The sequence below is a fragment of the Salvia splendens genome, chromosome 11 (genome assembly GCF_004379255.2).
Source record: "Salvia splendens isolate huo1 chromosome 11, SspV2, whole genome shotgun sequence".
NCBI classification, from domain to species: Eukaryota; Viridiplantae; Streptophyta; class Magnoliopsida; order Lamiales; family Lamiaceae; genus Salvia; species Salvia splendens.
In genome coordinates, this window is record NC_056042.1 from 32,571,311 (window position 1) to 32,589,465 (window position 18,155).

Genomic DNA, 18,155 nt, shown 5'->3' on the forward strand with positions numbered 1-18,155 from the left:
TTAAATCTTTCGACAATATTCTCCAACAAAATGGTAATTGGGAAGTTGTCACGTACAGGAGCAATAAAATTTTTATTTGGATTAAGATATATCATTTGATATATTTAATTTGGGACTGCAGAATATAAGAACATTAAAATTGTTATTTTTTTGTTGTCTTTTAAATAGTAAAAGCTATAATAAACTTAGGGTTTGCTATCTATGAAAATTTCCACATTTTGTATTGTAGTCACTGTTAAAAGTCCACAGAGAAAAGTATTCCACTTAGAAAATTTTTTTCGTTTTCCATTCCTTATCTTAATGGCGGCGAAAATCTCTACACCACAATCCGTGTTATTATAGTGGAAATGTATATAAATAATTAATGTTCATAATTTGATTTAAATCGTAAATTGTACTGGTTAATTAAATCGTGTTTGTACGATTTGATTTCGTTTATGGTTAAAAAATATTGATTTGTATAGTATGATTTATGGCGATTGGTTTTTGAAAAATATAAACCAAACTAAACCATATTAATATAATTAGATTAATTATTAGTATGTTTTTTTTGTAGTATATATTGTGTTACTTTTGGGATTGATTTGTAAGTGGATATAAAATATCATTAACTTATGTGCATGACTTGCTTAAAAAATTTATTGTAACAAAGAACTTGGACCATAACCCTATTTATTCTCCGTACAATTTTTTTTAGTAAGATACGAGTTTTAATATAAAATTGATAAAGTACGAAGACAAATAGATGAATACTTAACTATACATCATATTATTGGAAAATCGAACCCTAAAATTTAATTTTGGTAGACAAGCTAAAATGAAAAACAATACAAAGTAGATACTATTTTTGGACCGAATCAGTAATATGTTTATAAAGTCATGAAGTCTAAGTTGACTATACCTTCGACTACTTATTTAGCTTTTGACAAGAGAATTTTCGTATGTTTTGTTTGAAAAATTGTTTCATGGATTTTTTTTAATAGATTAGAGGATATATAAGAGATGAAAAACCAAACTAATTGAATTTTCTCAAACTTAATTATTTTACACTATTAGGACTTGTGAAGAGTAGTTTTAAAGTCTACATTTTCTAGCTAGTAGCAAGAAGTTCCAAATTTGAATCACCCGGCCAACTCAATTACACCTATTTATTTTTATTGATAATGAAAAATTATCATTTAAATCAATATTTTAAAAGTAACTATAAAAAAATAACTTTTGTACGCATTAATTTTCTATTGTCTCATACGTACAACTAAATTTTGATGAAATTTGTTGTTATTTTTATACTTTCTAGTTTCTACCATTATATCTTCACCACTTATATAACAAACATCTAAAATCAACCGTCATAGTATAAAATAATACTAGTATTAAATTTATCCAGATGTTAACAAAAATCATGATTCAGTTAAAATTCTTTATCAAATTTTTAATAGTATAGGACAATTAAGAAATGTACAAAAATTATGATTAATTAATTATTTTTAAAAAATTGTGAAATTAACCAGATGTAAATCAAGAATTATAATTTAAATAACAAATTTTCCCATTAAAAATTGGCTAAAACATGATTCCGCTCCAATAAAATGTTCAAGTGGTGACTGAAAAACTATGAAAACACAAATAGTAGCAAAATAAATAGTAGTACTACAACATAACCAAAATTCCTATTTACAGTCACATCAACTTATTCCATTGCATTAATCTTCATAGTTGATTGATCACAATTCCAAGATTTACCAAAATCTCACACACTATAATTACTATTATTTCTCTATAAATACCCTCCCCCATACACATATTTTGCACACCAATTAATCAAAATGAAAACATTCCAAAACAAACCTTGCCTGCCCATTCTCTTCTTCCTTGCCCTAACAACCCTACAAGGTATATGTCTAGGGCAAAACTCACCACAAGACTTCCTCAATGCTCACAATAGTGCTCGGGCTCAAGTCGGTGTGGGACCCATGACGTGGGACCAAAGCGCGGCAAATTTTGCACGAGGCTACGTGAACTCTAAGCTCAGAGACTGCAACATGGTCCACTCTGGCAATAGGCAATACGGGGAGAACCTTGCCAAGGGCTCGGGCGATTTCACCGGCCGTGCAGCTGTGGACTTGTGGGTGAGTGAGAAGGCTAACTATAACTACCACTCCAACTCATGTGCTGGAGGCCGGGTGTGCGGCCACTACACTCAGGTGGTGTGGCGCAACTCCAACCGACTAGGCTGCGCTAGGGCTCGGTGCAACAATGGCTGGTGGCTCGTTTCGTGCAACTACGCCCCACCGGGCAACTACATCGGACAACGTCCGTATTGAACGGACACATCTTAATTAATCAATAGGGTCAATGTTAAATTACAATAGTAGTACTAATTAAATAAGTGGCCCTTTGTTTCAATTATGTTATTTTGTAAGTTGTTTGGGTTGGCAATTGAAATTAAAATAATATATTACAACTATTCCACATCGGTATTCACATGGACTTGAAACCACTATATAATTCTAATGGGTCACTCCTCCTATCACCAATTGGTTTTAGGATGGAACCCATGAATTTCTATCATTTTGAAAAGGAACAAGAGAGATCATGAAGAAGAAAGCAAAGTTGGAGAATTCCATAAATATCGAGCTGAAGATTTTTACTGTTTACAAACTGATTATATAGCTAGACTAAGAAGGATCTAGAATCCATTCCTAATCTATTGTACAATCCTATTACAACTCTTAATCATAACAGAATCCATTAATCTTTCTTCTTCATAATTCCTCTCAATGCCACGTCTCTCCATGAGTCCTTGTGGTCCTCAATCTTGTCTGGTGAAAGAGCAGCGGATCCTTCATCGATATGTACTGAGCCGACCATCTCTCGTGCTCCAGTTGATCTCACGTGATTATCAGTTGCATTCAATTCATGCATTTGAACGTTGCGTGAAACCTTAGCAACATCTTTGGTTTCTTCCTTGCTAGGTCCTCTGACAGTTGTTTGTATGAATAATTAAGAGGATCTATCTATATATATATGTGTTGATTCAAGGTTTTGAGCGTATTTTTCATCCGAAATAGGAAATTAGTGGGGCACTTAATTCTTGAGAATTGGCAACTATAATAATGCTTTGTGGAATTGAGAAGAAGTAAAATATAGCAACAAAATTCTCTCATATAGATTACATCCCTTGTCGTCAAACTATAGTGAATTAGCATCATTTTAAATTGGAATACTCATCTAATTTCACAATCACAAGCTACATAGTACTACTATAACATAACTAGAAACAATGAGCTGCAATACTTAGGATTGTGGGGAGAATTCATACTTTTATTCGGAGTGGGGAGAATTGTGGAGTTTAGACAGTAATTAAACCTCTTCAATCGCACCATTTTTGGCAGAAAGAGATTCTATATTGATAATGAAAACAAATGGCGTGTAAACAAATTTAGTCATGATCAAACTTAGAGAACAAAACCCATGTTAGAATATATTGTTTACATTTTAATAGTATTAAATTAATGCAAAATATATTAATTCAAGTTCTTGATTAACTAACTAGTAGTAGTACTATAAACTAGCCGAGCTTGAAGAAACTTTAATCATAATTTAAGTTTGATTACTAAACCCTCTTAGTTTTTCTTTCGAATTTAAATCAACAAAGTACATGCCTGCATAAATTGACATAATTTTACGTGTGATATATCGTTAGTAATCTGAATTCACATATAGTAATCCAACCCAATCATGCATGATTACATGTAACACATAGTTTCTGTTAAATGGTATGATCGACATGTTTAGGGAGAAAGGAATTCTATGATTTGTATTGAATGTGGTAATTTCTCTATACAATAGGCACCCTTTAAATAGGGCTTAGGAGATCATGTACATGGTAAGTAATTGATTATACAATATTCTATCAATCTCCTAATTTGTGTAATTGATTGTAATTTCAATCTTTCCATATCACACAATTTATTCTAATTGATATCTTCCTTTTCTAACACTCCCCCTCAAATTGAGTGGTGGGGTCTCCAATACTCAATTTGCAAAGAGCATCTCCAAAGGCTCTCGTGTTGACTGCCTTCGTCAACATGTCGGCAAGCTGATCTTCTGAGCGCACAAACGGTAGCTCAACAATTCCCCTTTCAATGTTTTCTTTGATAAAGTGTCTGTCCACCTCTACATGCTTGGTTCGGTCGTGTTGAACTGGGTTTTCTGAAATGCTTATGGCAGCCTTGTTATCACAGTGTAGTCGGCACTTCTTTCTTGGAGAGAGGCCAAGTTCCTTCATCAGCCTTCTTAGCCACATTATCTCGGTTAGTCCACTTTTGATACCCCGAAACTCTGCCTCAGCACTTGAAAGAGCCACCACTTTCTGTTTTTTACTTCTCCATGTCACCAAGTTACCTCCAACAAAGGTAAAATACCCCGCGGTAGACCTCCTATCATTCGGATTACCGGCCCAATCAGCATCCGTGTATCCATGAATCTCAAGGTTCCCATTTCTAGAGAATAGCACTCCATGTCATGTTGTCCCCTTCAGATATCGACAAATTCTGAGTGCTGCCTCCATGTGATCTGTCTGTGGTTTATGCATGAACTGACTCACGACCCCTACGGCGTAGGCAATGTCTGGCCTGGTGTGCGATAAGTAGATAAGCTTCCCAACTAGTCGCTGATATCGCCCTCGATCAGCCAACTCGGCTTTATCATCAACCTGCAATCCATGATTAACGGCTATAGGCGTATCAGCCGGTTTACACTCTAGGAGTCCTGTTTCTACAAGAATGTCCAGAATATATTTTCTTTGTCTCAAAAAAATTCCTCTCTGTGATCTCAACACCTCGATCCCAAGAAAGAACTTGAGATCCCCTAAGTCCTTCATATCAAACTCCTGAAACAGATTCCTCTTCAAGTTCTCAATCTCTTCCAAGTCGTCACCTGTGATAATCATGTCATCGACATATATGATTAGGCAAGTGATTTTATCTCCTATCCTTTTCAGAAACAAAGTATGATCAGAGTTGCTTTGTTTGTATCCATAGCTAATCATCGCCCCGGCGAACTTCCCAAACCATACTCTTGGGGACTGTTTCAACCCATACAAAGTTTTCCTTAGCCTACATCCTTCTCCCATCTTGAAGTCCGTTGCGAACCTTGGAGGGGCCTCCATATACACCTCTTCTTCCTTTTCTAGCTCACCATGAAGAAAGGCGTTCGTTACATCGAATTGGTGTAGTGGCCAATCTTTATTTGCCGCCACAGACAATAGGACTCGAATTGTATTCATCTTGGCCACCGGAGAGAAAGTTTCAGAATAATCTACCCCATATGTCTGGGTGTAGCCCTTCGCGACTAGCCGTGCTTTGTACCTCTCAATTGAGCCGTCTGGTCTCCTCTTGATAGTAAAGACCCATCGACATCCTACATGCCGTTTTCCTTTGGGTAAGATGCATGTTTCCCAAGTGTCATTCCGGATCAGTGCGTCTATTTCCTTTTGCATTGCCTCTCTCCAGTGCTTATGCCGCATAGCCTCTTCCCATGATTGTGGAATCTCTTCCTCCTCATACAGTGCCTTCTCAAATGCTTGAGCCATTTCGCTCAGGTGACTCGTAACTAGGCAAGCAACAGAGTAGCGAGCCTTCCTGTTAACTCTCTCCGGGGTATATCTTTTTGGCGGAACTCCCCTGTTGGCCCGGGGTGGAAGAATGTACCCCCCCGTGTCAGGGTCAATTCCTTCAACTTCTTCTACCCCACTGGTTTCTTCAACCGTGTTTACCACATCGAGGCCTGCTGCTTCCTCTATACTTACGTCATCAGTAGCAAAGAAAACTGGAGAAGCAGGGTTATCAGAACTTACATTGGATAGCCTCAACGGAGAAATAGTTGGCTGTGTGTCACCTTCAGGGACAAGCTTTCCTACTTCAGAGACCTGCTCAGCGGGATCGCTTACTGCCGCCTCTGTTAGGTCCGCTTCAGAATTACTCGGCGTTGGCATTGACGCTGATATCCAACTTAGAGGGTCCTTACTATTATTCTCCCCCTGACTGCTAAGGTGGGTATAGAAGTATTCGGTTTCAAGGAAATTGCAGTTCATTGTGACAAACATGCGGTTAGTTTTAGGATCAAAGCACCTATACCCCTTTTGGTTTATCCCATACCCCACGAAGACGCACTTAATTGCACAAGGAGATAGTTTGGTTCGTTCATGTTTTGGGGTATGAACAAAAACGGAGCACCCAAAGACCCGTGGTTCAAGAGTTAAAGGTGGTGGAATTTTAGTGAAGTAGGACAGGGCTTGGAGTGGTGTTTGGTATTTGAGGATACTCGTGGGTAATCTGTTCAAAAGGTAGGCTGAGGTGGCAATAGCTTCTGGCCAGAAGTGTTTTGGGGCTTTTGACTCAATGAGCATGGACCGGGTCATTTCAAGGAGGGAACGGTTTTTCCTTTCAGCTACACCATTCTGTTCGGGAGTATAGGCACAACTGGTTTGATGAATCAGACCATTTTCTTGAAAAAATTGTTTCATGGCTGAATTAACAAATTCCTTTCCATTGTCGGATCTCAGGATTTTGATAGAATGTTGGTACTGGGTCTTTATGAGGTTAAAAAAGTGTGAAAAGTGTGTATAGACCTCGGATTTTTGTTTCATGAAATATACCCAAGTCATGCGAGTGCAGTCATCTACAAAGATTAAATAGTATCTAAGATCTTGTCCCCCAATAAAAGGTGCGGGCCCCCAAACATCAGAGTGAATTAAGGTAAAAGGGAAATCAACACGAGTATTATTCAATGGATAAGAGGTTCGGTGGCTTTTGGCCAAAAAACAAGTCTCACAATACTCATCATGGTTAGAAACAAAACTAGGGAATAATAATTTTAAGTAACCGATAGAAGGGTGTCCCAAGCGCCGATGCCAAAGCCAAGCTTTCCTATCGGCAGACCCGTGAGTTAGCATGGCTGTCCCTTTTTGAGCTATCTCGTCTACATAGTACAACCCATCACGTTCAGTGCCAAGTCCAATTATTTCCCCGGTTCTGATATCCTGCAACAGACAGAAATGAGGTTGCATCAATAATGTGCAGTTTAATTCCTTCGTGACATGGCTAATTGACAACAGTTTATGAGACATTGAAGGGATGTAAAGACAATTAGATAATTGAAGGGTAGGTGATATTTTCACAGTCCCGGCCCCTTCTACTTTTGTAAACTCCCCATTAGCTGTCTGAATATGAGATTTCTGGGGTTTTTGAATTTCTGTAAGATCCGAGGCATCATAAGTTATCGTATCGGTTGCCCCACAATCAAATATCCATCTATTATTTTTCTCATATTCACTAGATACCTGACACGCAATTCCATAATTTCTGAGGGGCTCAAATTGATTTTTACACAAAATTGGGGTATCTATGGAATTATAAGAAATATGGGGTGATTTCCGGCATTTATTAGAGATCTGGGGTGGGTTTTCTAATTTACGAGAAGTTTGGGGCTCTCTAATTAAAGAGGCCCCAAATCCTCTTTTACCTGGAACCCTAGCCCATGCCTCTGTCTCCTCTTCTTCTCCACGCAACTCCTCGCTCCAGTCGGCGACGACGCTCCCACTCCTCCCGGCGACGAAATTAGCTGTCCCTGTCCTGTTCGCCGGTTGGGTTGTGGAGAGGTCGGCCGGATTTGCTGGCTGAGTGGCGCCTCCCATCTCCTGTCCTCCGACCGCTGCGGCGGCATGCCCATCGCGGTTCCAGGGCGTTCGCGGTGGCGGCGGTGGCGGTTTGCCGTGTTTTTCCTCCCACCAGTCGGGATATCCAATGAGCTCGAAGCATGACTCCTTCGTATGCTTCTTCCGCTTGCAATATGAGCATACTAACTTCGATTTGTCCTCCTCGTCGGCTCGATTCGTGTGCCTCCTTCCATTGCCGCCGCGACCACCACCCCGCGAACTGCCGGTGTGGTTTTGCCACCCTCGGACGGCGAGGCCTGCCCCGATCCCTTCGGGGTTAGCCGTTCCACCAGTATTTGCCGTCTGTAACACCCGGAGACGTGTCTCCTCCTGCTGGACTAGGTTGTATGCGAAATCTACTGAGGGAAGTGGGTTTAATTTCAGTATTTCCCTTTTTGTCGATTCATACTTGCTATCAATTGCATAGACGAATTGGCATAATCTCTGATCTTGTATGAACTTATTGTGGATCTCGATGTCTTCTGGACACTTCATTGGATTGCTCTGCCTTTGATCAATGGAGATCCATATTTCTTGCAACTTGGTCCATATTTCGTCTAATGAATTGTTCCCCTGTCTCAGTGTGCTTGCCTTGAACTGGAGATCATACACCTGGATTCTGTCGCCCTCCGCTTCCATACGTGACGGCCAACGCATCCCAGATGTGCTTGGCTGTCGGATGTTGCGAAATTCGACCAACTAGTCGAGGTTCAATGTTCTGGGTCAGCCATGTGAACACACAGTGGTCAGCTTGTTGCCACCGTGTGAAGGCTGAATCGGTTCGCGGTGGGGGAGTTGGGACTCCTGTCACGTGAGATATCATTCCCCGACCGCTTATCGCCGCCTTCATAAGTACGGACCAGAGAGCGTAATTCTCTCCGTTGAGTTTGTCTCCTCCGATGTGGAGGGGCTGCGTGTCAATCTTGTATGACACAACAGCTGTTTCTGGTGGGTTTGGTTGATTCATCGCAAAACTATTGCGCATGAAGTTGGCAAATTGCCGGGCAAATTCGTCCGTCATGGACTGGTTGGTAGTTTCTATTGATTTATGATCTTCTTGGTCTGACATATCTGCTGTTACAGGTTCGGGAATGGGAAAAAAAATGGAAAAGATACGGGAAAGGGCCGAGAAAGGTATCAAGGACGGTGATGATACCTTTTCTGAGTCCAAACCCGCTCTGATACCATGTTAAATGGTATGATCGACATGTTTAGGGAGAAAAGAATTCTATGATTTGTATTGAATGTGGTAATTTCTCTATACAATAGGCACCCTTTAAAAAGGGCTTAGGAGATCATGTACATGGTAAGTAATTGATTATACAATATTCTATCAATCTCCTAATTTGTGTAATTGATTGTAATTTCAATCTTTCCATATCACACAATTTATTCTAATTGATATCTTCCTTTTCTAACAGTTTCTTGCCTTCGATTGCAAGACTAATAATCACAATCCAAACTCTCATACATAATCCCTCGTCAACAATCACTTAATTTGATAATTAATTAATACTTAGGAAGCAAACACTCCTTTGGAAGAGTATTATTAAACCTATGATAATCTTGGCAATAATCATAGGTGACATGATATTTGTTAACCCATTTGAACAGCCTCCTTTGTGCCCATGTCAATGAGTTGAACCTCTTATTGTTCCACCAATTTGTGGGCTTTGGGTCGCTGCAGCTTCCTTCACTTCCCTTCCAAACGCACGCGTCGATCTTGTGGTCCTTAAACGAGGCTACAAACGGCGCCTTGGTCCAATCGATCTTGTCTTTCCCGCCATTTGTGGCCCAGCTCTCGCCGTTCCAAAAGCTCGCCTGCACGCTCATCGGCTGCCACCTAGGGTACGCCACGCCTTTGTCCGCGTGGTTTCTGTAGGTTCGGATTGGGACCCAATCTACCATGAACCTGCACACATATATATGACCAAGTTTATTTCCTACGGTAAAACTGTAATTTCACAATGTAATTTCTAAAAAATAATCCCAAACAACATCGTTTAACTTTAACGCCGTCCTCTTGAAAACATTATGCAGATCAGAGGGCGGACGTATCATTTTCGGGCGACCCTATGGGGAAATCTTGCCGTTGTTGGGTCGGACGTAGAAAATAATTTAGAAACTTAAAAATTCAAATATTCCAAGCGACAAGTGAGAATAATGTTTTTAATTAGGTTACATTTTCCAAATCATATTGATTAACTATTAAATATGGAACAAACAAATCTTTATCGACTATCATGCTATATTAATACTAAGGGTCATTTGGATTTTGAAGATTCTTGTGAAATGATTCTTTGATTTTGGTTGAAGAAAAAAAGCATTCCAAAAAGCATGTTGAAGTAAAAGTAATATAATGCTCTTACACAATTTGGTAGAGGTTCCAAAGTATAGAATATGTATGGAAATCTTGGGTTGGATCAAACCACAGCTTGATTCTCTGCTCTCTCTCATCGAACCCATTTGCATACACATTAGTTTGTAGTGTATAAGGTTGTCCTTCTACGTTGCCCAAGAACTCGAAATCCAGCTCATCCCTATTGGGCTGATTAGATGTTAACTGCATTCACACCACAACAAATTAATATCAACAACTCATGATCATGAAATTAATCCATATCCATCAATATATACGTAGTTTATTAGTAACAACGGCACATGTTTCATTCCGTAACAATCAACTCCTTATATAAGGGTCAACGTCCTATTTGGTCACGACCAACTCCTTCCCAGAGTTCGCTACCAAACATTCTTGTTGGTCTAGTGTTGCATTTGGTTCCGATTCTATATATGGGGAGTGGAACCGTAACCAAACCGGACACCATTTGGTCTACAAACATCACATCTATTGCGTTTCATTGCACATTATAAAATATGTACTTACATAAAAGGCCACAACTGTGCCTGCTGAGTTCCCTGGCACCAACTTAATTTTCATGTCAAACTGCCCATACAAGAACATGTCATTTGAAGCAAAACCAGAACCTGACAAAAAAAAATTCTAATTCATTTTTAAATTTATAACATAACTAAATATGCTAAATAACTAACCTGAATCCTTGTCAAGAACTAAACTTCTGCTGTGGCCATGAATAGATGTATTAACATGACTAGGTGACCATGTCACAAAGAAATCCTTATTGAAATCTCCTGTTGAAACAATCGAAGCCCAACAATCTTGGATCAAGAAAATCGAAATCAAAAGGACAAAAATAGATAAATTATTCATGATTTTGTTTTTGTGTGATGAAGAATGAGTGTGAAATTAGACTAGATATATATAGGTGTTGCATGGTAGGGATGTAACGATGTGAAGAGAACCACTTAGATTTTTTGCTTAAGCAAGAATATCTTTAGTAGCAAGCAATGAAATATACTATCACCAACCATAATTAATCACAGCTATAGATTCAATTTAACTAACTAAGTTTGCTTGGAGTTACATCAAAAGACAACAACCTTAAAAGTAGTAGTAACAAACTACAATCATGTTAAAACTGAAAATAATTAAATATAAAATGCGGCTGTTTATTTATTATTTCTTTTTTTTTGCTTTTGCAATATTCCAAGCTTTTGGCATACATAAACATTATCAATAGGCTTTTCAATTTTCATGGTATTCCTATTGCAGAAAGTGTAACAAAAGTGGAAAACCTGAGCTGGAAAATAATTTGATCACTTTTGTAATATAACTTTGTTGCGAGTCCAAATATTCTTTCCCTTGGATATGATCTTCCTATACTATATTCATCTATAAGTAGTTAATTTTTTTGGCCCCATTTATATGTAACAATGATTAATTAAAACATTAAACTAATTTCCAATGAGACAAACATTCGTTCAGCCTTGTATTGTTTTGCTCGGCTCCCTTAATTTTACAGTTATCATGGTATCATAGGTATTGGATCTTGATTACTTTTAATTTCCACGTAGTCGTCGGTTTGAATTTCTCTTTTTTATTTACTGATTTTTATTATGTCTCTCGTCATGATGTATATTAAATGTTGTTTTTTGGCTACAAATTAAAGATTTCCTATGATTTAGGAATTTTTCTGGTTAGAGAAATTATAAATTGAATTTTCAAAATAAAAGTGAGAGAAATGAGTACTTTTTAAAAAATATTTTTAGTTTTGACGTCGGTTTCCATGGACCAATTTTTTGAGAGGAATGCCAAAATAGATTCATCTTTGTCGATATAAATAACAGGGTGCATTAGGGTGACTTCTTAAAGTGACAACTTGACAACAACCTGCGATACATCGACAAGCAATTCGGTATATGGTTCCAAGCAATCTGAGATATGAAATCAGAACACTATGAGGACACCATAATTAAAATGACAATCTAGACAAACAATCTGTAATACATAGGCAAACAACTCGGCATATGGTTCCAAGCAATCTGTGATACAAAATTAGAGATAATCAAACAATCCGCTATACATAAGCAAGCAAGTCTGTCATGTGGCAGACTAAGATTGAATTTACTCCTAAATCTAAGGGTCCTCATTGGTGGTATGTTGTCATCTTAAATGATATTGTCATTTTAATACAAACCTATAAATAACATCAATCAAATCTTTTAAGCTTTCCTCAAATATGCAGTCTCATATGTGCATACTTTTGGTCACTTCCATTCTGGTATGTTTCGATACATTAATGGCCGCCTCCACTTTAGTAAGAGTTGCTACTTGTCTCTGTCTATGCATCGACGTTCACTCATCTACTTTTTTCCCACAATATGTATACTTAAGACATACAGTTGTTGTAGCTAAAAGTTAAACTTGTAAAATAATTTAGGCATTTTTTGTTTTATCCATTATAAATTAAAATGATCAAAATGGATTTTCTGGAGTGAGAGGAAGGAGTAATTTTTAAAAAATATTTTTACTTTTTGATTTAATTTTTTGGTGTTAAATGTGTTTGTTAGCAAGAATGCATTGAAGCCCAAAACTAATGGCCTATAGAGGTTATGGCGATAATTCGAAAAAATCAGCTCGATAGATTTAAACAATAATTAGCCCAAGCCCAAATTGGCTAGATCAAAAACCGAGTTGCATTGGCCCAATAATATCGAAAAATTTCTTATTGCTTGATTATCAAACTTTTATTATTATTATTATTATTATTACTATTATTATTATTATTTAGTCTGTTTGAAATTACTGGGGCATACATATTGAATTAAGGAGAATCTTGATGTTCAAATTTGTCTTTCAAAATGGGCCTCGTTATTACATCTTCAAAAGAATTTAGCAATATAAAATAACAATTTATAAATTGTCAAAATAAGCGTCAGTAGCTTATAAATTCTCCAAAAAATAAGTTTACCATTAATAAAAGTATTAATCAAACTAATTGAGCACACTACATTAAGTTCAAACTGAAATTTAAATAATTGCTGCCGCCTCCAATTAGTCACTTATCTTAACAACACTCGCATCAGAAATTAAAGTGAGCATGAAGCGACTCATAGCGAAATTGTAAAGTACTGTATGGAAGAAACTGAAGATGACCCGGTCATTATATGGGTCAACCCGGTTCAACTGTATGTCGTATCCCTCTGCTCTGTGGCAACAAGGAACACTCTCTTCTATCATTATCAGTAGATCAGAGGAGAGAGAGAGAGAGTGTGGGAGGGAGCTGGCAAGGCCTCCTATTTACAGCAAAGAGACATTTTCCAGCTATTTCGAGCTTCGAAGTTTCCATCTTTTTGTCTTTTTTTAATTGATTTCCTGTTCTTCGTTGGGACCGCTTAAAGGTATGCCATTGGGTTTGTGCTCTGTAAATTCGTAATTGATTAATTAATTTCGCAATTTGTTGAGTGTTTTTCGCTTACTTCGTCATGACCTGGTTGGCTGTTCAATGATGGCTGAGTGATGCCTGTGGTGGAATTTAATTTTTCAATGTCGTGGTGATTATTGCTTCTAATCAATTGTTTCCTGCTTTGGCTTTGGGTAATTGCTGTATAGATTTGCTTCTGACTTCATTAGTTTTGGATTCTACTTCAACGATTTATTGAGCTGTGAATTTTTATAGTATCTTATTTTTCTCTGTGTTTATGCCTAAATTCTTGTTCTTGTAGATTTTGTGTGTTTTTAATAGATTTTTTGGCTGCAGACTACAGTAGAGAAAACCTAAGATAGATTGAGAATTGTTTTTGGAATAAAGTATGTGGATTCTCCCTGGCTTTGTCAAACTATATTTGTTAATCATGATTTAATCACGCTACTTAATAGATTCTTTCAGCTTTTACTTTCATAAAGAGTGATTTGATCTTTAATGTTTCTGTCTGTGCTAAAGGTAAGTAACTTTGTTCAGTCAAATGCAAGCTTGCTTGCCTCCCTGAGGGGTCAGGTCGGGGTGATTAACGTGGTCGTGAATGAAGCTTCAGTTTGCAATATAGAAAAATTAATGTGTGGATCTTTTGTTCCTCTTCGTAATTCTGTTCTGCCTCTACTATCCTTAAAAGAGTATCGTCTTTCTATATGTAATGTTAGTCAAACTGATGCTTCTAAGGTTTACATTGTACAGTGATTTAGTGTGATTTTGAAGTGTTTCTTGTGATTGCTTTCTTAAGCATGGTTAGTTACATGACTGGGGTCCAGAAAGAACCATATGCAGTTTGTCCCTTTTCTCGAGTACTCTGGTGCAAATAATTGATTAGAAATAAAATGATGAATTCTAAATAAAGAATCCTTCAATTCATATGTTGTGGAAGACTGCAAGAGATACTGAATACTTTCCGTTAGGTTTATCTTTTGTGGTGATGTAAACTCTATTAGGACTTTTTGTTGCTCTCACTAGTTATTTGTTAAAGATATATCATTCTCCTTTTACGTCTCACCCTGAGCATATTGATATTATGCCTTCTGTGTATCAATGATGTCCTCATAAATTAACGATCTCTAACTTCTGTCACATATTGTATACAATTGAATGGCCCTGGATATGGAAATCATGTTTTGGGTATGTGCACGAATTTGTTTTCGTACGAACCCAAACATATATGAAACCATTTCTTGAATCGGAACCTTGTCCCATGGGGAGATATTTTCCACGAATGATCCTTTTCTAACTTGCAATGCTTTGAATATATCAGTGGAAAGGATTTCCTGGTCATCTTAAGTTTTTAATTGTCATAATGAAAATTCCAATTTTTATGTTTCTTTTTTCTCTTAAATGGCAGATTCTTTCGAGTAGCGGTGAGACAGAGAAGACTTAAAGAAATCATTATGTATAGACAATCATCCAGCAGGAACCAAAGATCCAAAGGGGTCAAGGTTAAAAATGTGCTGCAAGTTTGTTTGCTGCTCGCTGTTTGCTGTTGGTTGCTATACCAAGTTAAACATTCCCATGACAAGAAGGCAGAATTTGATGAAACTAATGCCAAAAGGTCGCTTCAAAAAACAAGTCGTGACGATCTTATAAGACTTGGAAGGAAAGATATCCGTCCTCGAGTAGACGACATGGACTCTAAGAGTGAGATTCATGATGAAACATCAGAAGAAGAGGAAACTGCTGAAGAATTAGAGGAAGATAAGCATGGAGAAGATAATCCAGAAGACAAGAAGGAAGATGAGAGGGATGATGATGAGGAAGGACGTAGAGATGATGAAAGGGAAGAGCATGAACAAGAGAAATTTGATGCCGAAGTTGATAGAGAACGTGATTTGGTGGATGGTGGGGAGAGGGAAGACGGTGAGGAGAATGAAATTCAAAAAACAGATTTTGAAGGTCACGCCCAAACAGAGAAGGAAACAACTGTTGATGATACTGACCGTGATACGAAAGATAGGAGTGCCCACGAAGCACGTGAGGAACATTACAAGGCAGATGACGCTTCTAGTGCTGTAACTGAAAATGGGAATGAAAAAGTGGAGAACTCGAAAGAGAATAAGAGGGAAGAAACTTATAAAAGTGAGAACATGAAAGACTCGGAGGTGGATGGCAGTGAGGCAACTATAGATGGCCATCAATCAAATGTCACAGCCACTTCAGTCAAGGGTGATATGTTACACGACCCTGAGAATGGTTCTACTCCTAATAATGCAATAACAGAAGGATCCACTGATCATTTGACTAGTAATAGCACAACTACTGATGTTACAATAGAGAACTCGACGTTGCCCTTAGATAATGCAACAGAGAGCAAGTCTGAGTTGGGCACCGAGCGTACATCTGCAGAAGTATCTGACTCTAAAACTGTTGATCCAGAGGAGGCCAATAAGTCTACCTTAAATGTAGACAATACTCGTTTGGACTCTAATTCAACAGGTTCTACTGAAACAAACGAGGCAGGATCACTTCCTGAGGAGTTCTTGAATAATAGTACAGACTCTTCTGTATCATACGATTCAAAATTAGAGGCTTCACATGCAGAAGGGGACAACACTACAGAAGAGAAAACTGAATTTGATGGTGAGATATCAGATACAAGTGATGGTACAGATGAAAGCTCGGATTCTACACCGACTGATAATGCTGAAGAAGAAGTTCAAGAGGATGCTATTGATATATCAGATACGGAGGAGAAAGATATTCGACTGGATCTCGACACACTCCCTGAGATACAGACGGAGGGGAGCAATAGCAAAGATGTTGCTGCTGAGTGAATATGGAGGTAGCAGGGTACTGTTAATCGCATCGATTTCCTTGTTTTCCCTCTTAAATATCAGGGTCCTCGTAGTATATTTTTTGTCCCTATTCCTGTGTATGAAATGTCAAGCTTCTGCTTCCAGCTTTACGCGTAGAACTTAGGCAAGGTGATGGCAGCCGGCTTCTGGCTCATATTGTATGAATCAACTAATCTAATTTGCTTATGTTAGTAAGTTTGCAACCATGTTCTTCAATCCTTCATGCTTCATTATATGATTATATGACTCATGGTTTTACAAAGGCTTAGTTTGGGATTTGAAGTCATTAACATAAAGGGTATTTGTTGCTGCACTTGGAGCCAAAATGTTAATTTTGTAAATAGATGTAGCATTAATGTGGTTTAAGATTAGGTGAAACAATTTATATCAGAATAGTTGAAAAGGACTTGCAGCATTAGTTGTAGTATTTGTTGTTTTACTATTCAATGTGATAGGTTTCTTGAATGCAATTTCAAAATAGTTGTTGAGTTTAATAATATTGTGGTACAGGTTGGGTGCAATATACTCTGGAAGCATTGAATTGAAGACTTTAGTTGAAGTCAAGAATTAGCTAATCCACAGGCGGACTATCGTCCGTCACTCTAGCCATGCGGATGATGTCCGAAGTATCGTCCGCGCCCTATACATCGTTCGCGGATGATAGGTCTTCGACGACGCATCGTCCGCAGTATCATCCGCCCCACTGCGGGTCACGCGTACGATACCGCGGACGATGCAACACGTTTTCCTTTTTTCCGATTTTTTTTTTATCTATTTAAACCCCCATTTCTCTTCCATTTCCCACACCAATAATTCTCTCCCATCTCTCACTTTCCCCACACACTAATATTTCTCTCCCTATCTTTCTCACTAAAAAAAATGAGACCCGGTGACGACTGGAGTACATCGGAGAGCATTACTCGGGCCTTATTCGATTGCGTTCATGAGGCTATGGCGAAATGCTTGGCCGAAATGGAGCGCGAGCGTGAAGCGGCGGAGCAGATCCCGGGGCCGATTCGACGTCGGACGTTTGTTCGCCGCGAGTACGACGTAGCTCACCAACATCTGTTCGCAGACTATTTTGCCGAGCAACCACGGTGGGGTTCGATGGTTTTTCACCGCCGTTTTAGAATGCGGCAAGATCTTTTTCTCAGCATTGTCCAAACGTTAGAGGCACATGATGAATACTTCCAGTATCGGGAAGATGGCATCGGCAAACCCGGACTTACGCAGTTGCAGAAGTGCACGGTTGCGCTCCGGCAGTTGGCCTACGGCACCACGACGGACATGTTCGACGGGTACCTTCACGTCGGGGAGACAACTGGCCGCGAGTGCCTGAAGAATTTTTGTAGGGGAGTTGTGGAGGCTTTATAGCAACACATATTTGCGAAAGCCGACTGTTGAGGATTGCCAGGCCCTGATGAAGATGCACGAGACGACACACGACTTTCCTGGAATGCTATGGAGCATCGATTGTATGCACTGGGAGTGGAAGAATTGCCCAACGGCGTGGAGAGGCCAATTTACTAGTGGATACAAGGGCAGCCACCCGACGATGATCCTCGAAGCCGTCGCTGACCATCGGCTCTGGATCTGGCATGCTTACTTCGATGTAGCGGGGTCGAACAACGACATCAACGTCCTCAACTCATCCAACCTCTTCACCGAGCAATGCAATGACAACGGCCCGGCCATCGAGTTCACTGCCAACGGGCGCCAATATCATATGGGGTACTACTTAGCTGATGGCATATACCCAAGGTGGCTTGTTTTTGTGAAGACGATCAGTTGCGTGGA

General features: G+C 38.8%; 3 protein-coding genes across 3 annotated transcripts; 2 read left to right on the plus strand and 1 right to left on the minus strand.

The window, feature by feature from the left end:
• Nucleotides 1-1,826: 1,826 nt before the first annotated feature.
• On the plus strand, nucleotides 1,827-2,423 carry LOC121754823 (pathogenesis-related leaf protein 4-like). Its single transcript, XM_042150122.1, has one exon. The coding sequence runs from the start codon at nucleotides 1,827-1,829 to the stop codon at nucleotides 2,322-2,324; it is 498 nt and encodes a 165-aa protein (XP_042006056.1). The 3' UTR covers nucleotides 2,325-2,423.
• Nucleotides 2,424-9,100: 6,677 nt separating this feature from the next.
• On the minus strand, nucleotides 9,101-10,956 carry LOC121754102 (probable xyloglucan endotransglucosylase/hydrolase protein 10). The gene is made up of 4 exons (XM_042149447.1): nucleotides 10,775-10,956; nucleotides 10,608-10,708; nucleotides 10,090-10,283; nucleotides 9,101-9,632 (listed from the first exon to the last, which is right to left on the minus strand). Exons 1-4 carry the CDS (start codon nucleotides 10,950-10,952, stop codon nucleotides 9,230-9,232), a joined length of 876 nt encoding a protein of 291 aa, XP_042005381.1. The 5' UTR covers nucleotides 10,953-10,956; the 3' UTR covers nucleotides 9,101-9,229.
• Nucleotides 10,957-13,268: 2,312 nt separating this feature from the next.
• LOC121756109 (dentin sialophosphoprotein-like) lies at nucleotides 13,269-16,574 on the plus strand. The gene is made up of 2 exons (XM_042151570.1): nucleotides 13,269-13,483; nucleotides 14,912-16,574. Exon 2 carries the CDS (start codon nucleotides 14,958-14,960, stop codon nucleotides 16,335-16,337), a length of 1,380 nt encoding a protein of 459 aa, XP_042007504.1. The 5' UTR covers nucleotides 13,269-13,483; nucleotides 14,912-14,957; the 3' UTR covers nucleotides 16,338-16,574.
• Nucleotides 16,575-18,155: the final 1,581 nt, after the last annotated feature.